The sequence below is a fragment of the Narcine bancroftii genome, chromosome 3 (genome assembly GCF_036971445.1).
Source record: "Narcine bancroftii isolate sNarBan1 chromosome 3, sNarBan1.hap1, whole genome shotgun sequence".
NCBI lineage: Eukaryota > Metazoa > Chordata > Chondrichthyes > Torpediniformes > Narcinidae > Narcine > Narcine bancroftii.
In genome coordinates this window covers 356449925-356470002 of record NC_091471.1, presented here as the reverse complement: position 1 = coordinate 356470002, position 20078 = coordinate 356449925, and the positions used below count along the sequence as shown (strand labels likewise).

At 38.5% G+C, this 20078-nt stretch overlaps 1 protein-coding gene across 7 annotated transcripts in view; it reads left to right on the top strand.

Moving 5' to 3' along the window:
- The window catches only part of rnf213a (ring finger protein 213a), a 187295-nt gene that overhangs the window by 33382 nt on the left and 133835 nt on the right, over positions 1–20078 (top strand). For all 7 annotated transcript variants that reach the window (XM_069929964.1, XM_069929966.1, XM_069929967.1 and 4 more), the window contains 9 exons: positions 1054–1206; positions 4054–4253; positions 8208–8488; positions 10862–11109; positions 14363–14578; positions 14869–15058; positions 15933–15985; positions 17827–17986; positions 19310–19459. In XM_069929964.1, the coding sequence (XP_069786065.1) occupies positions 1054–1206; positions 4054–4253; positions 8208–8488; positions 10862–11109; positions 14363–14578; positions 14869–15058; positions 15933–15985; positions 17827–17986; positions 19310–19459 (1651 nt within the window). The remainder of the gene's footprint in view (positions 1–1053; positions 1207–4053; positions 4254–8207; positions 8489–10861; positions 11110–14362; positions 14579–14868; positions 15059–15932; positions 15986–17826; positions 17987–19309; positions 19460–20078) is intronic.

Below are 20078 nucleotides of genomic sequence, written 5' to 3'. Positions count from 1 at the left end.
TGTTTAGATTATTTGGTTTCTATCCATAATTATTTTAAAGAAATATTGTTAAATAAACAAATATGGATAGGTTTTTTGAATGAAATTTTATTAATTTGTGGTAAATAACAGCCTATCTTGTTAAATTCAGTATATGGCTGCTTTCATTTCAAGTTCTTTTTTTCTTCTTTTTATTTGCTGTAGAAAGTTGGAAGCAGTCATTAGGCCATTTCAAATAGCCCACCGGGCCGTTTTCTTTGGCTCAAAACATGGCAGAACAATGGCTGTCTTCCCTACCCATAATCCCCCACGCAGCTGGAACTGTTCTCAGGACCATAGAACGGATTCAACTGCGTGGGGGAATTATGGGTAGGGAAGACGGCCATTGCTCTGCCGCGTATTTATGACGGCTGGCGCTACGGCATCAGTTGCCCCACCTCCGTCGGTTCCGGAGGGCGCTACGAGGCGCCTCTGGACTTGAATGGGACGCTGGAGCAGCCTTTTAGGGCTGCTGTCTGAAAGGTAAGTTCCCATTGTTCCATCCACTCTGTAGCCGGTCTCAAGGTGGAGGCCTGACATGAAATGGCCTAATGTTTCCCCTTAAGCTAACTTCTTGTGGAACTGCCATTGTTCTCTTGCACAACTCGTTTGAAACAATGACTATTCCAACTTTCTACATTCCGAAAGATGTTGATCATGCCTGCTGCCACTTCAAATGCCTGTAAGAATTGTGACCATTTGTGTTCAAAGAATTGATTTTTGTTATATAATTCAAACAGAAAATGCTGCAAATACTTGGCAGGTCAGGTCATTTTTGCAGGAAGAGAAACTGATGGCTATTTTGATCAAAAAAACTTTTGGGTATTTACAACTTGTCCTGTTTTTATTTAATATTTCCAGCATCTTCAGTCTTTTAATTTTGTTTTATGTTTTCACGCTGAATATGACTTGCATTCCTTGTATTTTTAAAATATGTTATATAAAGTTGCATAGCATCTAAAACAAAGCATCAAATATTTTCAGACTTCTCAAGTGCATTCTTGTTTTTAATAAAATGTTGTTTTATATCTGCAGTAACTCGAAACCTGAAGAGAATGTTTTAATTCACTTCTATGCAATATTGTCAGATGATTTTAAATTAAATCCATCTCGAGATAAAGTATTTATAAGATCTGGAACTCTTGCTGGTGACTGGAAAATAAATCTATTGGAAATGAATGTAGTCAAGTAAGTGTGCATTCGGTTTCTGCTAACCTACTCTCCATGCTCCCTCCCTTCCCTTTTCCCTTTGTCGCCTTTCCCTTCGCTCTCCATTCACAGAGCTGTCCCTCCTCCCACTGTTTGCTGCTGTGCCCTCCTTCCCTAATCCACCTATTATCTCCTGTCTTTGGGTCCGTCCTCCTCCATCTACCCATCTCTTTCCCACACCCCCCCCCCCCACATTTTTTTCAGCTGCCTGCTGACATTTTTCCATACCTGATGAAGGGCTCAAGCCCAAAACATTGGTTATGTATCTTTTATCTTATCAAGAATACAATCAATATCAAAATTGTTCTCTCTTTAGTTGTCAAAATGGTTCTTCATTGCAGTTACTTATCTATTGGAAGCATTCAAATTTTCATTGCATGAAGGGATTTTTGTCTCAAAGATTAGATTCCTTCATAATGGATAAGAATTGTAAACGTTGACAAATTGTCTATGTGAATGTTAAATTGATATGACCAACTGTTTAATGTCTCTCAAAACAGAATTTTCAACTCAAGTAATGCTTTGCCTTTAGAAGAATGGAGCCTGCCATCTGCCTACACCATTCATTTGATTCATATTTAGCTGGTTCAGAACTAAAAGGCTGGAGTTGCTAGCCAGGAGAGGTCTGGAGCTGCAAAGCATTGCAGTTTTGATTGTTTGTGGGGGCTAAAACAAGCCTTAATATGAGGGGGCTGTGAGAAATCTTTGAACAACTCAAAAGAAAACCCATTCACACATCTCTGTCAAACATTTAAAGTGCTTCTAAATATACGTGGCATTTAAAAACATTCAAAAACTATAAGAAATATAATCATAAATTAAATGTTATTAAATTTAAAATAGCTAATAAATAATTAAAAATCCACCACAAAAACAGAAAACAAAATATCTAATCTATTCTGAGCTTTTTTGCTCATAGCTGTGAATTTTCCCACCTTTGAAGATCCTACATAGCATCTTGGCAGGTTTGATGTAGTAAAGTTAAGCAGGAAAACAATGCAGATGCTGGGATTGAGCATATCATACACAAACGTGTTGGAGAAATAGCCGGTCCATTGTGAAGTCTCTTTAGACTATTTCATGTCATGCCTCCGCCTGGCTACAAGAATGGATCGAAATCTTAAAATTTTCCTTTCAGACAGCAGCTTTAAAAGGCTGCTCCAGTGTCACATTCATATCCAGAGGCGCCTCATAGCGCTCTCCGGAGCTGATGGAGGTGGGGCGACTGGTGCTGTAGCGCCACCTGTCATAAATAGATGGCAGAGCAATGGCCGTCTTCCCTACCCATAATCCCCCACGCAGCTGGAACTGCTCTGTTGTTCCCAGAACAGTTCCAGCTGAGTGGAAGATTATGGGTAGAAAAGACGGCCATTGCTCTGCCACATTTTGAGCCACAGAGAGCGGCCCATATCTCAGCCCTCTGACAGCCCCCGCTACCCCCCCGGCCCCCCCACCACACTGCTGACGGGCCACAATTCCAGTCTTCCCATCAGTATTAATTTGGGCATCAAATGTCAAAGGCCTACGTTTCAACACTGATTTTAAAAGAGTGAACTTTGAATTTATTTCCTCGATTTTGGCCTGGTCTGTGATGGTCTGGGTATCACAGACACAGGCGCGCACACGCACACAGTGCATAGCTGGGGATAGAGCTAGTGTTAAGGATAGTTTAAAAGTTAAGACTATAGTTTGAGTTAGAAATAAGATTAGTGTTTTAAAATTAAACATTGTCTGGTTCATTGTTGCTTATTACGTGTGGTTCATAACAAAAGTTCCAAAGAAATAAAAGTTTTTCAAATTTAAGAATATAAATAAATTTATATGTTAAGCACACCTTGAAATGCTAACAAACAATGAATATATTAAATTAAATGAACTCATCTCTTCTGTAGGTTTAGTACCACATGAATTTGCCACTTGTATGTCAGTCATCTGGGTAAAGTTGATAGGATGGATGGAAAGTGTACCTGGTCCCTCTTAGCACATCAGTGCTTAGCAGCTGGTTTCAATGGTAGTCCAACAGTGAGAAGCAGATAACATGCTCAAGATTCTGACCTCCACCATATTTTGGAGACCTTGACCATGCATGAATAGAGATATTAGACCTTCTGAGTTGTGAATTGCAGAAAGCAGTTGAATTAAAAAGTTTTTAAAAATCCTTACATTTCTTGCAAATAATTAAGCTATTAAGTGAGAGATGGAAAATGCCTACTTTATGGTCAGTATGGTTGGGGAAACGGTTTGTGCAATACTAATCAGAGTGCCAGCAACCTGTGTTCGAATCTAGTACTGTCTGTCAAGAGTTTGTATGTTCTCCCATGATTTTTCCACATGTGCTCCAGTTTCATTATTCATTCAGGGAAAACCAGAATTTTTTAAAAATTTTAATTTTAACCTCATAATTCTAGCATACAGGCTCCAATTAATATAGACTTCTCTGGTTTTTGTTTAACCCACCCTCACCCACCCACTTTCTCCCCCACTGCCTTCCTCCAGTTCTGTCTCTCTCCCTTTTCCCTGACTCCTTTCACACAAAATCAATTCTCACCTTCCCCTTATCCAATTAATTCCTTTTGTTGGTCTGGACTCCCTACCCCGCCAGCATTGTATTCTGAGATTTCCTGGTTTTTGTTCATTCTACTTATTCCTTGAAGAAGGGCTCAGGCCCGAAATGTCGGCAATATGTCATTGTCTCCTATGGACGTTGAATTGCTCCAGCATTTCAGTGTGTTTTTACAATTCAACTCCAAAAATCAGATTACTTATGTGTGCATTATTAGCTCATTAGGTCAATTATTATAAATTATTTCTGCTTCACATCAACAGAAAATTAGAACATCATGGATACTTCATGGAAGGAAAGTGTTATGTTCATAAAAACATGATTGAAAAGAAACATCCTTATAAATATGTGGTCAAATATGTCAATAAAGAAGTGTATGAATTCATTTATAAGTGGGACTCGCCGGTCGATTGTATCACCAATCGCTGCTTAGCCATAAACCAAAACTTGCTTGACGAAAGAGGTAAGAAGCTATGCACAATTAGTTTTTTTAACCACTGATTCTGTAACCGGGCTCATTAAAAATGATACATGCTTACAGACCAAATGTTGTACTTAAGCAAGGAAATAAAAACAATATTGTCTTCTGTTCTTATTGTTGGGAACTTGGCTCACTTGGTCCTATTTCGTTATCAATCTGTCATGATCTCTCACTGAATTACGTTGTGCCTGTGAACAATAAATTTTTCAAATATATCAGACGATTTATTTACTCAGTATGGTTATGAACTTTTAAGAAAGATAGATTATAATAAGCATCCCAAATAACCTCCAGTTTTTTGTTCCATAATTCAGAGATGATAATCAGACTTACCTGGATATTCCCCATTTCTAGCCTAAGTAAAGATACAGGTTTTGGTTCCAAGGAAACTTAAAACAGACTTTTTTGCCACGGAGACAGATTTTTAAAAAAATTGGGAGATACACTGAACAGTTACACAAAATTGCTCTGATTTTGTGAAATTAATTCACATTTCTTCCTTCTCCGGGATCATTAATTTGATATTTTCTAGTACCATTGTTTCTCTTTTTTTTCTTCCTTCTTATTTTGCAGATAGTAGTTTTCATTTCTTAGAAATTGCATCTTGAGGAATGGAAGGACTTGCATATTCTTGAAGTACCTTAACTGTTCTCATCTTTATACCAGAATATATATTAATTAATAAATAGTGTGGAAAGGCTTGAGATCCCTCAATCTACTGGCTACAGTGTGTAGGAAACCACATTAAGACTACTATGGATTTCAATACTCCATTGAAAGGCAACCGAGGATATCAGAATCAGGAATTATTGTCACGAACAAGTCATGAAATTTGGTGTTTTGTGACAGCGTCATAGTCCAAACATACATATGATAACCATCTTACGACATTATTATTTTTATACTAATAGCGCACGAAAGGTAAGGCAGTGTCTTTGGTTTATTGATTATTCAGGAATCTGATGGCAGCAGGGAAGAAGCTGTCCTTGTGCTGCTAAGGGCTCGTCTTTCAGCTCCTGTACCTTTTACATGGTAGCAGAGTGAAGAGGGTAGAGGCTGGTTTTTTTAAGACACCGCCTCATGTAGATGTCCTCGACGGAGTGAAGTCTGGTGCCTGTGATGTCGCAGGCCAAGTTAACAACCCTCTTGAGCTTATTCTTGTCCTGAGAGTTGGCGCCTCCATGCCAGGCAGTGATGCAACCAGCCAGAATGCTGTCCACAGTAACCTTTAGAAGAAAGTATAGCTGCTGGCAAGCCTCCTTTGTGATTGCATCAATGTGGAGGCTCCAGGACAGATCCTCAGAGGTGTTGACACCCAGGAATTTGAAGTCTTGACCCTCTCCACTACTGGGCCCTCGATGAGGACTGGGTCATGTTTCTCTGACTTCCTCCTGAAGTCCACAATGGTTTTGCTGACATTAAACACAAGGTTGTTGATGTGACACCACTTAACGAGCTGATCTATCTCCCTCCTGTTCACTTCCTCATGGCTGTTTGTGATTCGGCCGACAACTATGGTGTCATTGGCAAACTTGTAGATGGCATTGGAATTGTGCCTGACCTCACTAGTAGAGCAGTGGGCTGATCACACGTCCTTGGGTTGCGCCTGTGTTGATGATCAGTGAAGAGGAGACATGGTTTCCAATCGGTATGGACTGTGGTCTTCCAATGGGAAAATTGCAGAGTGGGGGACAGAGGCCTAGAGTTTGTATCTTCTTGCTCAGCACTGAGGGAATAATGGTATTGAAGGTTGAGCTGTAGTCTGTGAGGAGCAGCCACATGTATGAATTGCTGTTTTTGAGGTGATCCAGAGCTGAGTTGAGAGCCAGAGAAATTGCATCTGCCATGGAGCGATTGTCACGATAGGTGAATTGCAGTGGGTCCAGATCTTTACTTAGGTACGTGATGACCAGCCTTTCGGAGCAATTAATCACAGTTAAAGTTAGTGCCACTGGGTGGTAGTCGTTGAAGCAGCCCACACTACTCTTCTTGGGTACTGGGATGATTGATGCCCTTTTGAAGCTGCGGGAACCTCCAACTGCCACAATGAGAGGCTAAAAATGTCTGAACATTCTGGCTAGTTGGTTGGCACAGATTTCCAGTACCCTTCCAGGGCCTGGCGCCTTGTGAGGGTTCACCCTCTTGAATGATATTCTGATGTCGCCCTCAGACAGATATCATGGGGTCCTCAGCCTTTTCAGGGATTCTAGTAGGCACTGTTTGGTCATTCTTCTCAAAGCAGGCATAGAAGGTGTTCAGAGTAATGAAGAATCGCAGCCATCTATAGTGTTTGCCCTCGCTTTGTAGGCTGTAATGGACAGCACTCCCTGCTATAGCTGGCGTGGATGCCTTAAATGCCCTTGATCTCACCCCCTGTGGTGGTACACCACTGGCCTACTGCAGGGGGAAACATCTGTACCTGCAGGAATGTAAGGGGACAGGACAACACCTGGCTGCCTGTCAATCAGTCACCCTGAATGGATCGAGCTCCACCTGGTCAGGTGTCAATCACCCTCCAGGATAGAAGCTGCGCCGGCCTCCCGAAGCCTCACTCAGAGTTACTGCAGCTACAGGCAGCCTGGCTCTGTGGAAGTCTTTGTGGATTAAACTGTGGTGCGCTGTTAGCCTGTTGTACAATCTTTACCTTGTGTGTGTCTGATTCTGGCTAACGGTGCACCGCACCCTCATCAGGTTGCGGATTCTCTGATTCATCCAGGGCTTCTGGTTGGAGAACACCCTGTATTTGCGTGTGGGCACACACTCATCCACGCAGGTCTTGATGAAGTCGGTGACTCCTGTTGCACATTTCGTATCTAAGCATTTTCTATTCAGTGAAAATATCAGGGGTGGACATTCATCCTGTACTGTTTGGCTTATAGATAGGATTGCTAATTGAAAACTTTGGATTTTAGATACCTGAACATAATGGTCATGGGAAGTGGGTTAGTAATGAACGAACCTTCACTAATTTCCTTCTTTAATACTTTTATCATGCACTTGTTGGCATCTCCCTCCTCCTTCCCATTCTCACCTATTTTCAGAATGAGCCAGAAATATAGAAACAAATTTTTTTTTTCCTTTGCTTTGACACAAAAGATTTTAAACAAAAAAATTCCCCAAGTATATTTCCTCAAGTATAAGCTTTGGATGTCGACCACAATTCATTCATTTGATTGAAATTGACGAGTGACTCAGAATTTTTTTTGTTGGGAAGCAAAGGAACTGTAATCAAATTTTTGTACAGAGTATCTTCATTTTTAGAATAGGCATTAATGCCAAATAAAGATGAGCGACTTTGTTATTTCCCTTTTTCCATATGCTGCCTGACCAGCGAAGTATTTTCAAAAATTTCTATTTCTGTTTTTTTTTGTCTGAAAGTACTTATTTTTGTGGAAAAATATTATAGGAAATTATGTTTACTGTAGCCAGCTTTCTTAACTTTGTATACTCAGACACAGCAATATATTTTTCAATTAAATTTTGCCCATAATAGTAGATGATATTTCTGAGTGCATTTTACACAGCGGCATGATAATCTCTGTAGAATTATTAGTATACTTTAATCTGAATTTGAACAAACCTGTTTCGTACCGGCACAAACTGGCGGTGTAACTTATTGGAAATGAATCTATTTCCTTTCCTGATCAGCATGTTTATGGCTGAATATTCTGTAAAATATTTATGGTCCTTTACCTTTATGCACATATTCATCCTCTAATTTTGAGAGGGTGAGGAAAGTTTAAGCAACATTTATTCACAGTTAGGAATGTTGCAAGTTTCTACAACCTGCCTAGATGAATAAAGGCAGTCGACTGAATCTTTTCAGGGAAGAATGAACAAACACAAAGATTGTGATTGAGAAAACATCTGATGTGTTTTTTAGTACTCGTATATAGGTTTGTTTATTTCTAATTGAACACTTTTGTATTTAATTAGAATGGCATCAGTACGACGATATTATCTGTGCACCATCAGAAAAGAATTTGAAAAATCTTTGGGAAGTTTTCAAAAATAAAAAGAAAGAAACCAAAAAAGGAAAACATCTCGCATGCAAAATTATGCTAGAATCAATACTTGATACTCTTACAACATGGGATGAAAGGAATTTGAATAATTTCCTATTGCGACTACAGCATTTATTTGCAGTTTATGAGCATCCTATGGTTTTTGAACAAATGCCAGTAAATTGGAGTTCCCTTAACTTTGGGAGGAATGAAGTAAGTAGGCCTTTCGATAGTTGACATGACTTACTTTGCTTATCATTTTACAGAAGTTTCCTGCCTTTTTAATAGGCATGTTTTGAGAATTGAAAGCTTCATAAAATGAATTGAGAAATAACCCACGAGAGAGGGAAAGGAATGTGGGGTTGATATGGAAGATCAGCCATGATTGTATTGGATGACTGAGCCAAATCACCTTCTTCTGCTATTGTTTTCAATGTTTCTCACATGAAGTTTTAATTCAACATCCACATACAAATCTATGCATGAAAATTGTAAAATCAATGCTCACTTTCCTCCAAATGTCTGGATAAATCATAGAGCTCCTTCTCCCTTTCTAATTTATCCTCCAAACTAGAGTCCCATAAGTTTTTATGAATATTTTATTTTGAGAATTTTCAAACAACACGCAGATAAAACGAAGAATAATCAAAAAGAAAATCATCACTAATATTAAAATAATATAAATATGGATCCGCATGCCGATATGAAAGAAAAAATTAAGAAAAAATGACCATAATACAACAAAAATGCAAATTCAATATCCATGTTGAACCAAAGGGAGAAAAAAAAAATTAATAGAACGTTAATAGAAAGAAGAACAAAATTAGAGGAACCGTCCCACCACCACCCCAAAGAAACAAGAAGAAAAATAGGAAAAGAGAAAGAATAAGAAAAATAAAAGATTGGCTTCAGCCCGGGTAAACCCCACTCCCATCAAGGGACAAATAACCTGACTTATCCAGGGTTCTCGGCGCTGCGGGCCTCGGGGAGTGGGGAAGAGACAAGATGGGGGAATCATTAAAAATTTACCACGATGGATTTTAGGTATGAATTCCATATTCTTAAAAATACATCCTTCCTGTTTCTGAAGTTATGGGTGATCTTCTCCAGGGGAACATAATTATGCATTTCTATCTTCCAGCGGGCCAAACCTAGTTGGGAATCAGATTTCCAAGTAACTGCTATGCATTTCCTGGCCACTGCTAAAGCGAGCTTTGTCGAATTTTAATTGATATTTTAGCAGCCTCGTTTTAGGTCTTACATCTTCTAAATTCTCCAATAAAAATAATTTCAGTGCCTGAGGGTATTGAATTCCAGTATTTTTATTTGGATAATGCCCAAATCTTCTAAGAAAGGCCTCACTTAAGGGCATGACCAGGTTGAATACAAGAAAGTACCTATTTTTTGACCACATCAAAAATATTGGTCTGATATTTCCAATTTCATGTAACTTTTGTATAAAAAGTTCCTCATTTCACATTTCCTTAAATAATAAACAGTATTAATAAAAATTTCTGGAAGACTTTTAACAATGGATTGGACTCATTATAGATCTATCCAATTCATTTGTCCACTGATGACACTGATACTTGACACACACTATATAGGTAATCTCTTTGTACTAAATCTCCTCACATCATTGTTTAGAAGAATATATCTGATTAGAAATGTCAGACAAGCCTTGAAAGAAGTTGGATAAAGTGGAATTCCATAAAATACATAGGACTTCTCTGATTGAATGAAAAAGTTTAATTCAGGATGCTATTCCAAGGAAATCTTTTTCTCTAATAAGATCTTTGCCATCTACCGGGACCAATGCCTGAAAAGGGCGCACAAAATCAGTGACCCGGTGCGGACTCGAAAGGCCAACATGGCCTGTTTCCGCTCCGTAAATGGTTATATGTTCAAGTTTATTATTATCTGGTTGCAAAAGTACAACCTAACGAAATGGCATCCTCTGGTCCTTGATGCAAAGCATGCAGGCACACAAACAGACGTACATACAAACAATACATTCGCAGGGCAAATATCTAAAAACAGATAAATATTGTTTAGTAAATGTTAGTCTTGGATGGTTTGTGTGAGCAGTTCCTTTGGTCATTCAGCATTCTCACTGACAGGGGAGAATCGGCTTAGCCTGTTGGTGCTAACACTGATTCTCCTGTATCTCTTTTCTGATGGGAGTAATTAAAAGATACTGTGTGGAGGATGGTTTGGGGTCCTCAACAATTTTGACTACCCTCTTCAGTCAACCATACTGGTAGACCCCACTGATCCTCTCTGCCACTCTTACAGATCCATTTCTCTACAGCAACCACACCACACTGTGATGGAGCTGGCCAGAACGCTCTCAGTAGTGCTCCTGTAGAAGACTGCCATGCTGGTGGCCGGTAGCCTTGTCCCCTTCGGTCTTCTCAGGAAGCGCAGTCACTGTTGCATCTTCTTGACAAGTGAGGAGATGTTGTGTCCACGACAGGTCGCTTGTTAAGTGGACTCATAACTTCAAAACCACGTTAAATGCTTTCTCTCCATATTGACTGGACCTCCATTTCAAAATAGATTCAAATAATTTTATTTTTTATTTAGGTTCAGGATAATCTGAAAAACATTTTAAGCAAAATGGTTACGCATCCAAATCAAGATTCAGCAAATTCTGTGCAAAGCCGTCTGCAAATTGGCATCCTAACTTTGTATCTCACCTACAACTATTCTCTTGAATGGTCAGATTCTGAAATGGCTGCAGTTTGTGATATTTTCAGTGTCCAACAATTTCCAGCTAATATTGTTGAAAACGAAGTTAACACTCTTAAAAAAACCTTCTGCTTTGGAAATGGGTAAGGATATTTTAAATAGTTAAAAGTATTTAAATATTTATCTTGCCATTCCACATCTCTACTCTAAAAGTTGACTTTCCTGTTTATTATGCTTTAAATAATTGAAGTTTTTGACTCTTCAGTTTCTCCCTTCCAATATTACAAAATGTCAGTGTGTGTATGCAAAGTCTTGTCAGGAAGGAACATTAAACACAAATGAAGGACTAGAGCTCCAGTTAGAGTCAGAGCAGGAAAATATTGGCTCAAAAATAACATTGAAGCCTCCTTAACTGAATGCACATGACATTTATAACAAAGTGGGTGAAATGGCACAAATTTAAATACTGGAAGTACAATCTAACAAGTATTGTAGCGACATGGTTTTAAAGTGATCAAGGTTGAGGATATCTTGAGGAGTAGCAGCCCAGATAATAAATAATTAGATTAAGGCAGTAGAGAGGAAGGGCTAGATCTGGAAACGAGTAGAATCATTGTGAGTGAAGCTAAGGAACATCAAAGAGCGGTTAACGGTTGTGGAAGTTGTTTATGGGTCCCCACACAGTGATTTAGAAAGAGTGTAACTGTGGTCATTTAAGGTGAAAGTAGCAACAATGCCACATTGACCACCGCCAGTGGGCTGATAACGCCTCAAACCGTGCATCTTGGCGCCTCACAGTTTGGCGGGCAGCAACCTCCTTTGAAGAAGACCGCAGAGCCCACCTCACTGACAAAAGGCAAAGGAGGAAAAACCCAACACCCAACCCCAACCCACCAATTTTCCCCTGCAACCGCTGCAACCGTGTCTGCCTGTCCCGCATCGGACTTGTCAGCCACAAACGAGCCTGCAGCTGACGTGGACTCTTTACCCCCTCCATAAATCTTCGTCCGCGAAGCCAAGCCAAAGAAAAAAGCAACAATGGTTCACTAATGCCATTTACAAACAGGTAGAATAAAATTAGCAAATAGGCACATTGAAGAACCAAGAGGAGAACTGGGAATTTTCAGATTGTCAGAGTACGTGCATAACATCGAATACAACCCTGAGACTCTTTCCTGCAAGGCTGAATTACCACTTACTGGTAGTGCAAAATAAATGTACACACGTCAACAAAGAAATTTAAACAAACTAACTGTGCAATACAGAGAGGGGAAAAAAAATAAAGTGCAAAAGTAAGAATCCACAAATGTGTCCTTGATTGAGTTTATTGTTGAGTCTCTTGGTGGAGGGGTAGGATCTGTTTCATAACCGCGTGGTGTGAGTCTTGTGGCACCAAAACCTCTCTTCTGATTGGAGCAATGAGAACAGAGTGTGTGCTGGGTGGTGAGGGTCTTTGATGATTGCTGCTGCTCTCTGACAGCAGCGCTCCCTGTAGATGTTCTCAATAGTAGGGAATTTTACCTGTGATGTCCAGGGCTGTGTCCACTACCTTTTGCAGGGCTTTACGCTCGGGGGTATTGATGTTCTCACACCAGACCATGATGCAACTGCTCAGCTCAGTTTCCACCATAAATCTGTAGAAATTTGCCAGGGTTTCTGATGTCATACCAAACCTCTGCAAACTCCTGAGGAAGTAGATGCACTGATGTGCTTTCTTCACGATGGCATTTGTGTGTGGGGTCTGAGAAAGATCCTCTGAGATTGTGACTCCCAAGAACTTAAATTTGCTCACTCTTTAGAATTTTAGATCTAGTATGGAGAAAAGATTAAGGGATTTGATTAGGGCATTTAAAGAATTATATAATATAAAAAGAATGAAAATTATTTGGTGCAGTCTTAGACTAAGCGTCTTAAATCCAAATAAACCAAACACTGAATAAACATGAAGTGCCAGTTAGCTCGAAACAATGTGAGAAGATGCAACTGAATTGATTTACAGTTTGCATGTAATGTATATCCCTTTTTAAATGAAAAACCCAAGAGGATATGTGGCTCGTATCCATCAAGAGAAAGTGAATGTAATATTAAACTTAAGGAAGAGCCTTTTAAAAAAAAAACAGAAATAAAACAAAATCAGAAGGTGAGCAAAGAGCAGTGGGGCATTGATAAGCAGAGAGAAAATAGAATATGAGAGTAGTTTGTGAGAAATATAAAAGCAGAAAAGTGAAAGCTTCAATTGATGAGCAAAAGGAAAAGATTTGCAGAAATGAATTTGGCTCTCATGCAGACTGATAAATTATATTAAGGACAATGGAAATGTCAAACCACCTGAACAACAAATTTGTGTCTACTTTCACACCCATTTTAATTCTATATCCCATTTCCTTGCTGACACACCTGTCCTGCGGTCTCATGCTCTCCCAGACTGAGGCATTAACATTGGCTTTCATTAAAACACTACCACTCTCCCCTTCTTCTCCTGTCACCTCTCCCCAGCTCTGGGGGGTTTCTCTCTTTTCCCTTTGCCTCCTTTCACAGCCAAAATCAATTCTCACCTCTCCACTCATCATATCCAATTAACACCATTTGTTGAGCTGGACTCCTCCCCCTGACAGTTTTGTCTCTATTCTGAGCCTTTTTGTTGCTTCTTTGTTTATTCCTTGAAAAGGACTCAGGCCCAGAACGTCAATAATATATCTTTACCTCCTATGGACGCTGCAAAACTGGTTGAGTTCCTCCAGCATTTCTGTTTTTACTACAATCACAGCGTTGGCAGACTTTCCTTGGCTATTTAGCTCCCAGCTATGATCCTCCTTCAGCCACAACTGTGATGCCCACATCATTTTCTAACTCTGCTTTCAGCTCATTTATCTTGTTTGGTGCACTGAATGCATTTAAATACAAAACCTTCAGCCTTGGATTCACTCCTATTCTTCTCACATGTTCAAACTTCCAGGAAAAAGATTTTCAACGTTCTGAAGGAGCTTGATAGATTATTTCTGTGCGAATGCTTTTTTTAAAGAAGCATAACCAGAGAGAATTTTTTTGTCTTAGATTTTCTTTAAAAACGTGTTGTTTATAAGGTGTGTCATACTGAAAGATCTGTGGTAGCTCTTGCTAAACATGTATCAAGTGTAAATCATTTTGTGAAAGTCATGTTAAAACAGCCAACTCTTGATTAAACTGTAATTGATTTGAAATCTATCCTTATTCACTACTGATTTGTTTGGACAAATGGCTTTATGATTTCAAATAGAAAACAAATTGTTGGATAAGCAATGTATTGTGATTCTGGATGACTTGAAAGATTTTTTGTTTCTACTTGTGTTTAATCATCTGACTGTAATTCTAATATTTGGAGTTTTCTTTGATTAATCTGATTTTCTTTTTACATAGGATTTTAGTGACAGTAAAGCAGATAATTGTTCAATGTATTGAACATCAAATAATAAACTGGGTACACATGATTCCTGTTTTCCATTTATTTGAATTTCCATCCAACGTAACAAGGCCAGGTATTCTGGTCTCCAGTCACTCTGAAGACATTTGGGATGGACTTGAAGGGCTTCCAGTTGTTACCTTTCAGCAAAATATTGATGTGTCAAAACAAAGGCAAGTCTTTTTTGAATTTGCTGTATGACACAATAGATCAATGAGTCTTGATGCAATTATCGTTCAGGATATAAAGATCTTTATGGCTCGTGTTAAATTATGTTCTGTTGTGACAACAGTAGCCATAATAAAAAGTGGGGGATATATTAAACATGGTTTTTCCTCATTTCACGTTTTAATTATTCCATGGAGGAATTTTTCTTTGTAATCAAAATGCTTTGTAATTTGTGGCATGCTTAAGTATTCATAATTAGTGCTTAATTTAACTTCTTACAAATCATTTTCTTCAGGAAGCTACTTGAACTGATGGGCAAAAATATGCATTTGATGGCAGTAGATAAACTTTTAGCTCGTTCCTGGTTCAGCTTATTGCCATGGCCAGCTTTGCCAGAATACATGGAGATCATCTCTCCTGATCTGTTCGATACTCTGCATGGAATCATTCAAAGATTGAAGTACGGATGCATTTCACATGAGAAGGTTTGTGTTTGAGGAAAATTAATTGAATTGAAGTACAAAATTCCTGCTGGCAGTGGACGCAATGATATCCTTCTGAGCAGTGCTAAACTGCGATTCATAAAGCAGTTTTTATCTTAAATAAGTGGGGGGGGGGGGTTCTGATTATTTGTGATTCCAGAGTAAATTGTTTGCTTAATTAATAATTAGGTCATGAATTCCAAGCACGTGTAGCTTCTACAGGTAAATGCTGCATGGGTTATCACTTGATCTTTGGTGGTACCTAATTTGGCTCATATTTCTTAATTAGCAGTAGATACAAATGTTTGTAATATGAAGCTAAATTATTAGTTAAGCAAATAATTTACATTGGGCTCAGAATAGGATTAATTGATCAGTGTGAGAAACACTGGTTTCTGACCAAGGTTGATATTTCATTTATATTATGGGGTTTTGTTGTGTCCAAATTGCTTTCTCTTGTTGCCTACTTGTATTCACAGTTCATTGAGACAGGGCTGACCATCTGCTAAGCAAGGCCCTGCCCTGGACTTCATTGATAAGCTAGGTGAAAGATTACCTCAGGAAATGTGTGGCTAGGGACATCCTCCACACTAGACAGTGCAATGCAACCTCTATCACAGCATTGTTGATGTATGTGACAATAAACATGAACCTACAACACTTATCAGAGCAAAGCATATTACAACATACTACCCAATATTAAAATTGTGTAGATATTGGAACTCAGAATTTAAAAATGCTGCAGGCCAGGCAGAATTTGTGGGGAAAGAAATAGTTCATTATTTGGATCCTTGACACAAATGCAAAAATATTTTTGGATGTTAAGATTATTAATTTTGTTTTTCTGTTTCCTTTCTATGTTGTTGGACTAACATAGTCATTGAATCATATTTTGGAACTTGCGGAAAAAAACTTGAACAATCCGAAAAGGTACCTAAATTCTAACATCAGTACACGTTTCTAATCTGTCTTGAATAGGAAATGTTATTGTATGTCTATAGAAGTATAAATGTTTTTATTTTTAATTGAAGACTATTTGGTGTATATTCTAATTGGGAATGCAGCCAGATTTCTTGTTGGATGCCCAGCAAAGTTACAAGATTGGTTTAGCCATCATCTTAACTCAAAAATAATGACCAGATAGTTGTTAATTTTGATAAATTTGCAAATTAATAAAAAAATACAGTACCTGCAGCAATTCACTTGTAAATTATTTTAAATTAAATTCAGTTACATTCCTGTCATATTCTGTAGTCTGAAATTTATGGTTTGCAATGAGAAGATTATTGCCGTTTACTATTTTTATCCTGTTGCGTCTTTTGGCATTTGCCCATGCACAGTTAAAGGTCAGAAATCCATCAGCTGTTTTCAAAAATACTTCACTCCTCCAAAGATTCTACTTGTGCATCTTTTCACTAAAACTCCCCACCTGCAAGGCCACAGGCTTGTTCACACTATTTTTGGAGAAAATGTCGCACTGAATCCTTTGATTTATTTTGCTGTGATGTGGGCATTGCTGACATTTATGGTCTGTACTTAAGGAAGTGGTATTGAGCTACCTTCTTGATTTGCTGCAGTTCTTTTTGGTGAAGGTAGGTCTACAAAACCACTGAGTAGAAGTTCCAAGACTTATAAAGGCATTACTACACCTCAGCAACACGATGACCCTGAAAAACAGATATGCTTGGAGGGTAATTTTCTATGTATAATTAGCTAATCTTTCCACTTTTTTCATAGAACCAAAGTATCATTGAGAGGAACAGTCCATTGGCCACTGAGTTTGCTTCTATTTTTGCACAGACCTTAACCCATTTTATTCTTGAATTTTACCTCTCATGAACAGACGAAGGACAATTTACATTGGTCCATGAACCCCGACCAGTTTTTGGGGATGTGGGAGGAAACTGGAGCACCTGTATGAAAAACAATCACAGGGAGAATGGGGAAACTCCCCAGCGAGAGCACCAGAGGCTAGAATTGAACTTGAGTGGTTAAAGTTGTGATGCAGAGTTGCTTCTAAAATGCTAATTCATTGTTATTTTTTTCAAGCGTTTGATGGTATTTCAACCTCTGGCTTAATGGTGTTTGATGAGCATCAAGTTCGCTCTCTCAGAATCGGGAAGTCGTTAAAAACAAAATTATTTTATTTCCTGGTTTTCTATATTCGGTATGCTGTTTTGAAGGCATCTCTATTGCTGGATTTTTCATATTCCTTGTGAAAGGCATTTGAGAGTAGCTTATGTTGGCACAAAGGAAATGCCAACCACTACATGTAGATTCTGTGACTGTACAAAGCAGCCTTTATCCTCAAAGACCCCCACCAACCAGGCCATGCCCTCTTCACTTTGCTACCATCGGGGGAAAAAGGTCCAAGAGCCTAAAGACAAGCACTCAGTGGCACAAGGACAGCTTCTTCCCCACTGCCATCAGATTCCGGAATAATCAATGAACCAAAGACATGGCCTCAACCTTTTGTGCCAGTATTATTTTTACTTTTTTAATAGTAATGTTGTAAGACGGTTATAATATAAACGTTTGTACTAAGATGCTGCCGAAAAACACCAAATTTCATGACTTGTTCATGACAGTAAATTTTGATTCCGAAGATTCACTTCACTGTGCAGAAAAATATTATTGCATGCTCTTTTACAATCTAACATTTATAACATATGACTGACAATGGTTTAACTCGATGTTTCCTACTGTGTTGTTTGAAAATAATTGCAAATGTATTTTTTCATGAGCAAAAATGTTTGTATTTCCATGCCTAGGAATATGTGCGATGGACATTTACAAGCATGTATGAAAGCCATTGTGAACCTCCATGAAATTATATGCAAAACTCTGAAAAAAGTGAACTTTATAGATGTCATTGCCTCTTCGCTTGCACTAATGAGCAAACTTGCTGCATTAATAAAATCTTCATCAAAGGTATCAGTTGAAATGACTAAGAAGCTATTATAACTTGTTTTACGGTATAAATGCCGTTCTATAAGACGATCTAAGACTTAAAATTTTCACCATAAAATTTGGTCGTCCTATACAAAGGGCCTGAAATTCTTGCCTTGTTGATGAAGTCACAACACCACTGCCGCCTCCAGTGCAATCTCATGTATGCCCCATTAGTTTTTTGCGAAGTCTCTGCGCTTCCTCCCACCCCCGGGTCCAAAACCCCCTCCCCAGTCCGACTGCTGTTGGCTGTGTACAGGCTTTAAAAGGCCTTTTACAGGAGCTGACAGTGGTTTCTTTTAAAATATCCATATAAATATTAAACATTTAAATGATTTGCTATTAAAATATTGGGGGTTGTCTTATTACAAAGGTTATCACTTAAAACCACCATTTTTGGTGGAAATTCTGAGGGCGATTGTGGAGGATCGTGTGGCCTCTCCCTCTGGAACCTGGTGGGAATGTGAACAGTGGAGGGTCATGTGACCTCTCTGGCTGTAGCTCAGTTGGAAGTCACCTCATCTGCCAATCAAGAGTTTGATCTGCTCACCTTGGAGGCTGATGCATGATTGGCCCTGGCTGCTGACATGCAATTGGTCCTCCAGGAGCCAATCAGAGGTTAGATTTACCCACAGCTGTGGCTAACACACAATTGGTCCTTGCAGGTCGTGGACGGGTCCTACATTGAGAAAAGCCGTACATGTGCAACCTCAGTCAGTCTCTCCCTCCTTCCCAGAGACCATCACTTAACTGCAGGCCACTGGCAGCTCTGGAGGGTCTAATGTATTGGGCCTCTTCTGGAGCTGTGGGCAATATTGGAGACAAGATTCATTTTATAAGCATTAGTTGTAGTTAATTTACTATTTATTAGTGTGCTGTGCCTTCTAAGGATAGAGAGGGTTGGTGGGTGCTGAAGAACTTAAACTCTTATTTCTCGGTATACCATGCCTGAGGGTGATGGATGCTGAACAACTTGAACCTGTTGAATCTATTCTTGAATAATATTCATCCAATACTCAACGGCATATGTGTAATATACATTGAATTCTTATTAATGTGTCTTAATATGCACTGCTGGTTCCTTATGTAAAATTGGATATATTGAAAACTTGAATCTTGCAAAATAATTTTACATTTGAACAAGTTTGTAAGGAAACCATTATAAAGTGAAGTAGAAAATTAAAATGGATTTGATAAAATAAATCATGAACTTTATATTATATTTTGACTGGGTTATTTATGCATTTAGAACCATAGTGATTTAACTTTAACGAAAAGGCAAAAAGATGATATTTTTAAAATTAGTTTGCAGATGATAAATCTCAAAATGAAGAAGATTCAGAAATGCCTTACTTAAGGATGATGTTGACAACTACAAGACAATGGCTTAAGGTTGTCCTTGATTCAAAATTACTGACGTACAAAACTGTTTCTCTCAATCAAGATGAATTTCAGGTAAGGCCATGTGGTAATGATAAATGTATTCACTTGGTATTTATTAATTTGTGTGTTGAATTTAAAGTGTTTTTTAAAATTATGTCTGTGAATAGACTTGAGTTATTAAAATGTTGTGGCTATTTCTTTCTGTAGCAGTTGGTGATTATATAATTTGACATGAGAAAATTGAGATTAATTTTGAGCAAAGATGTTGGGAAAGAGTGAAATTTATGTTAAATCTATTTAACCAGTGTCATTTTTGGAGCATGTAGCAGCTATAAAGATCTTTCCTGCCCCATGAAATCGAGCTTCCAAGTGACCCAGCCAGAGGCAAGGTCCGAGTATTGGCTCACGTTCCTTCTGTGTGGGTAACAAAGTTTAAACTCTCGAACTACCTAAAATGTAATTTTATGAATTTGATTACTTTCTAAAACTCAGGTGTGTAGCTCATCCATTATTAATTAAATCTGCCAATTGTAACTTGTTAACTTTGTTGATTGGAGGCACTTGAATTATTCAAAAAGAAGTCTGCCTTGTCGTTCTCAGCATTCTTGATATCTGTGCTTTTCTCCCTCATCCTCAAATAATTACCTGAAGTCAACTGCAGTGGATTAATAGCAACATCAGCCAGTTGCTG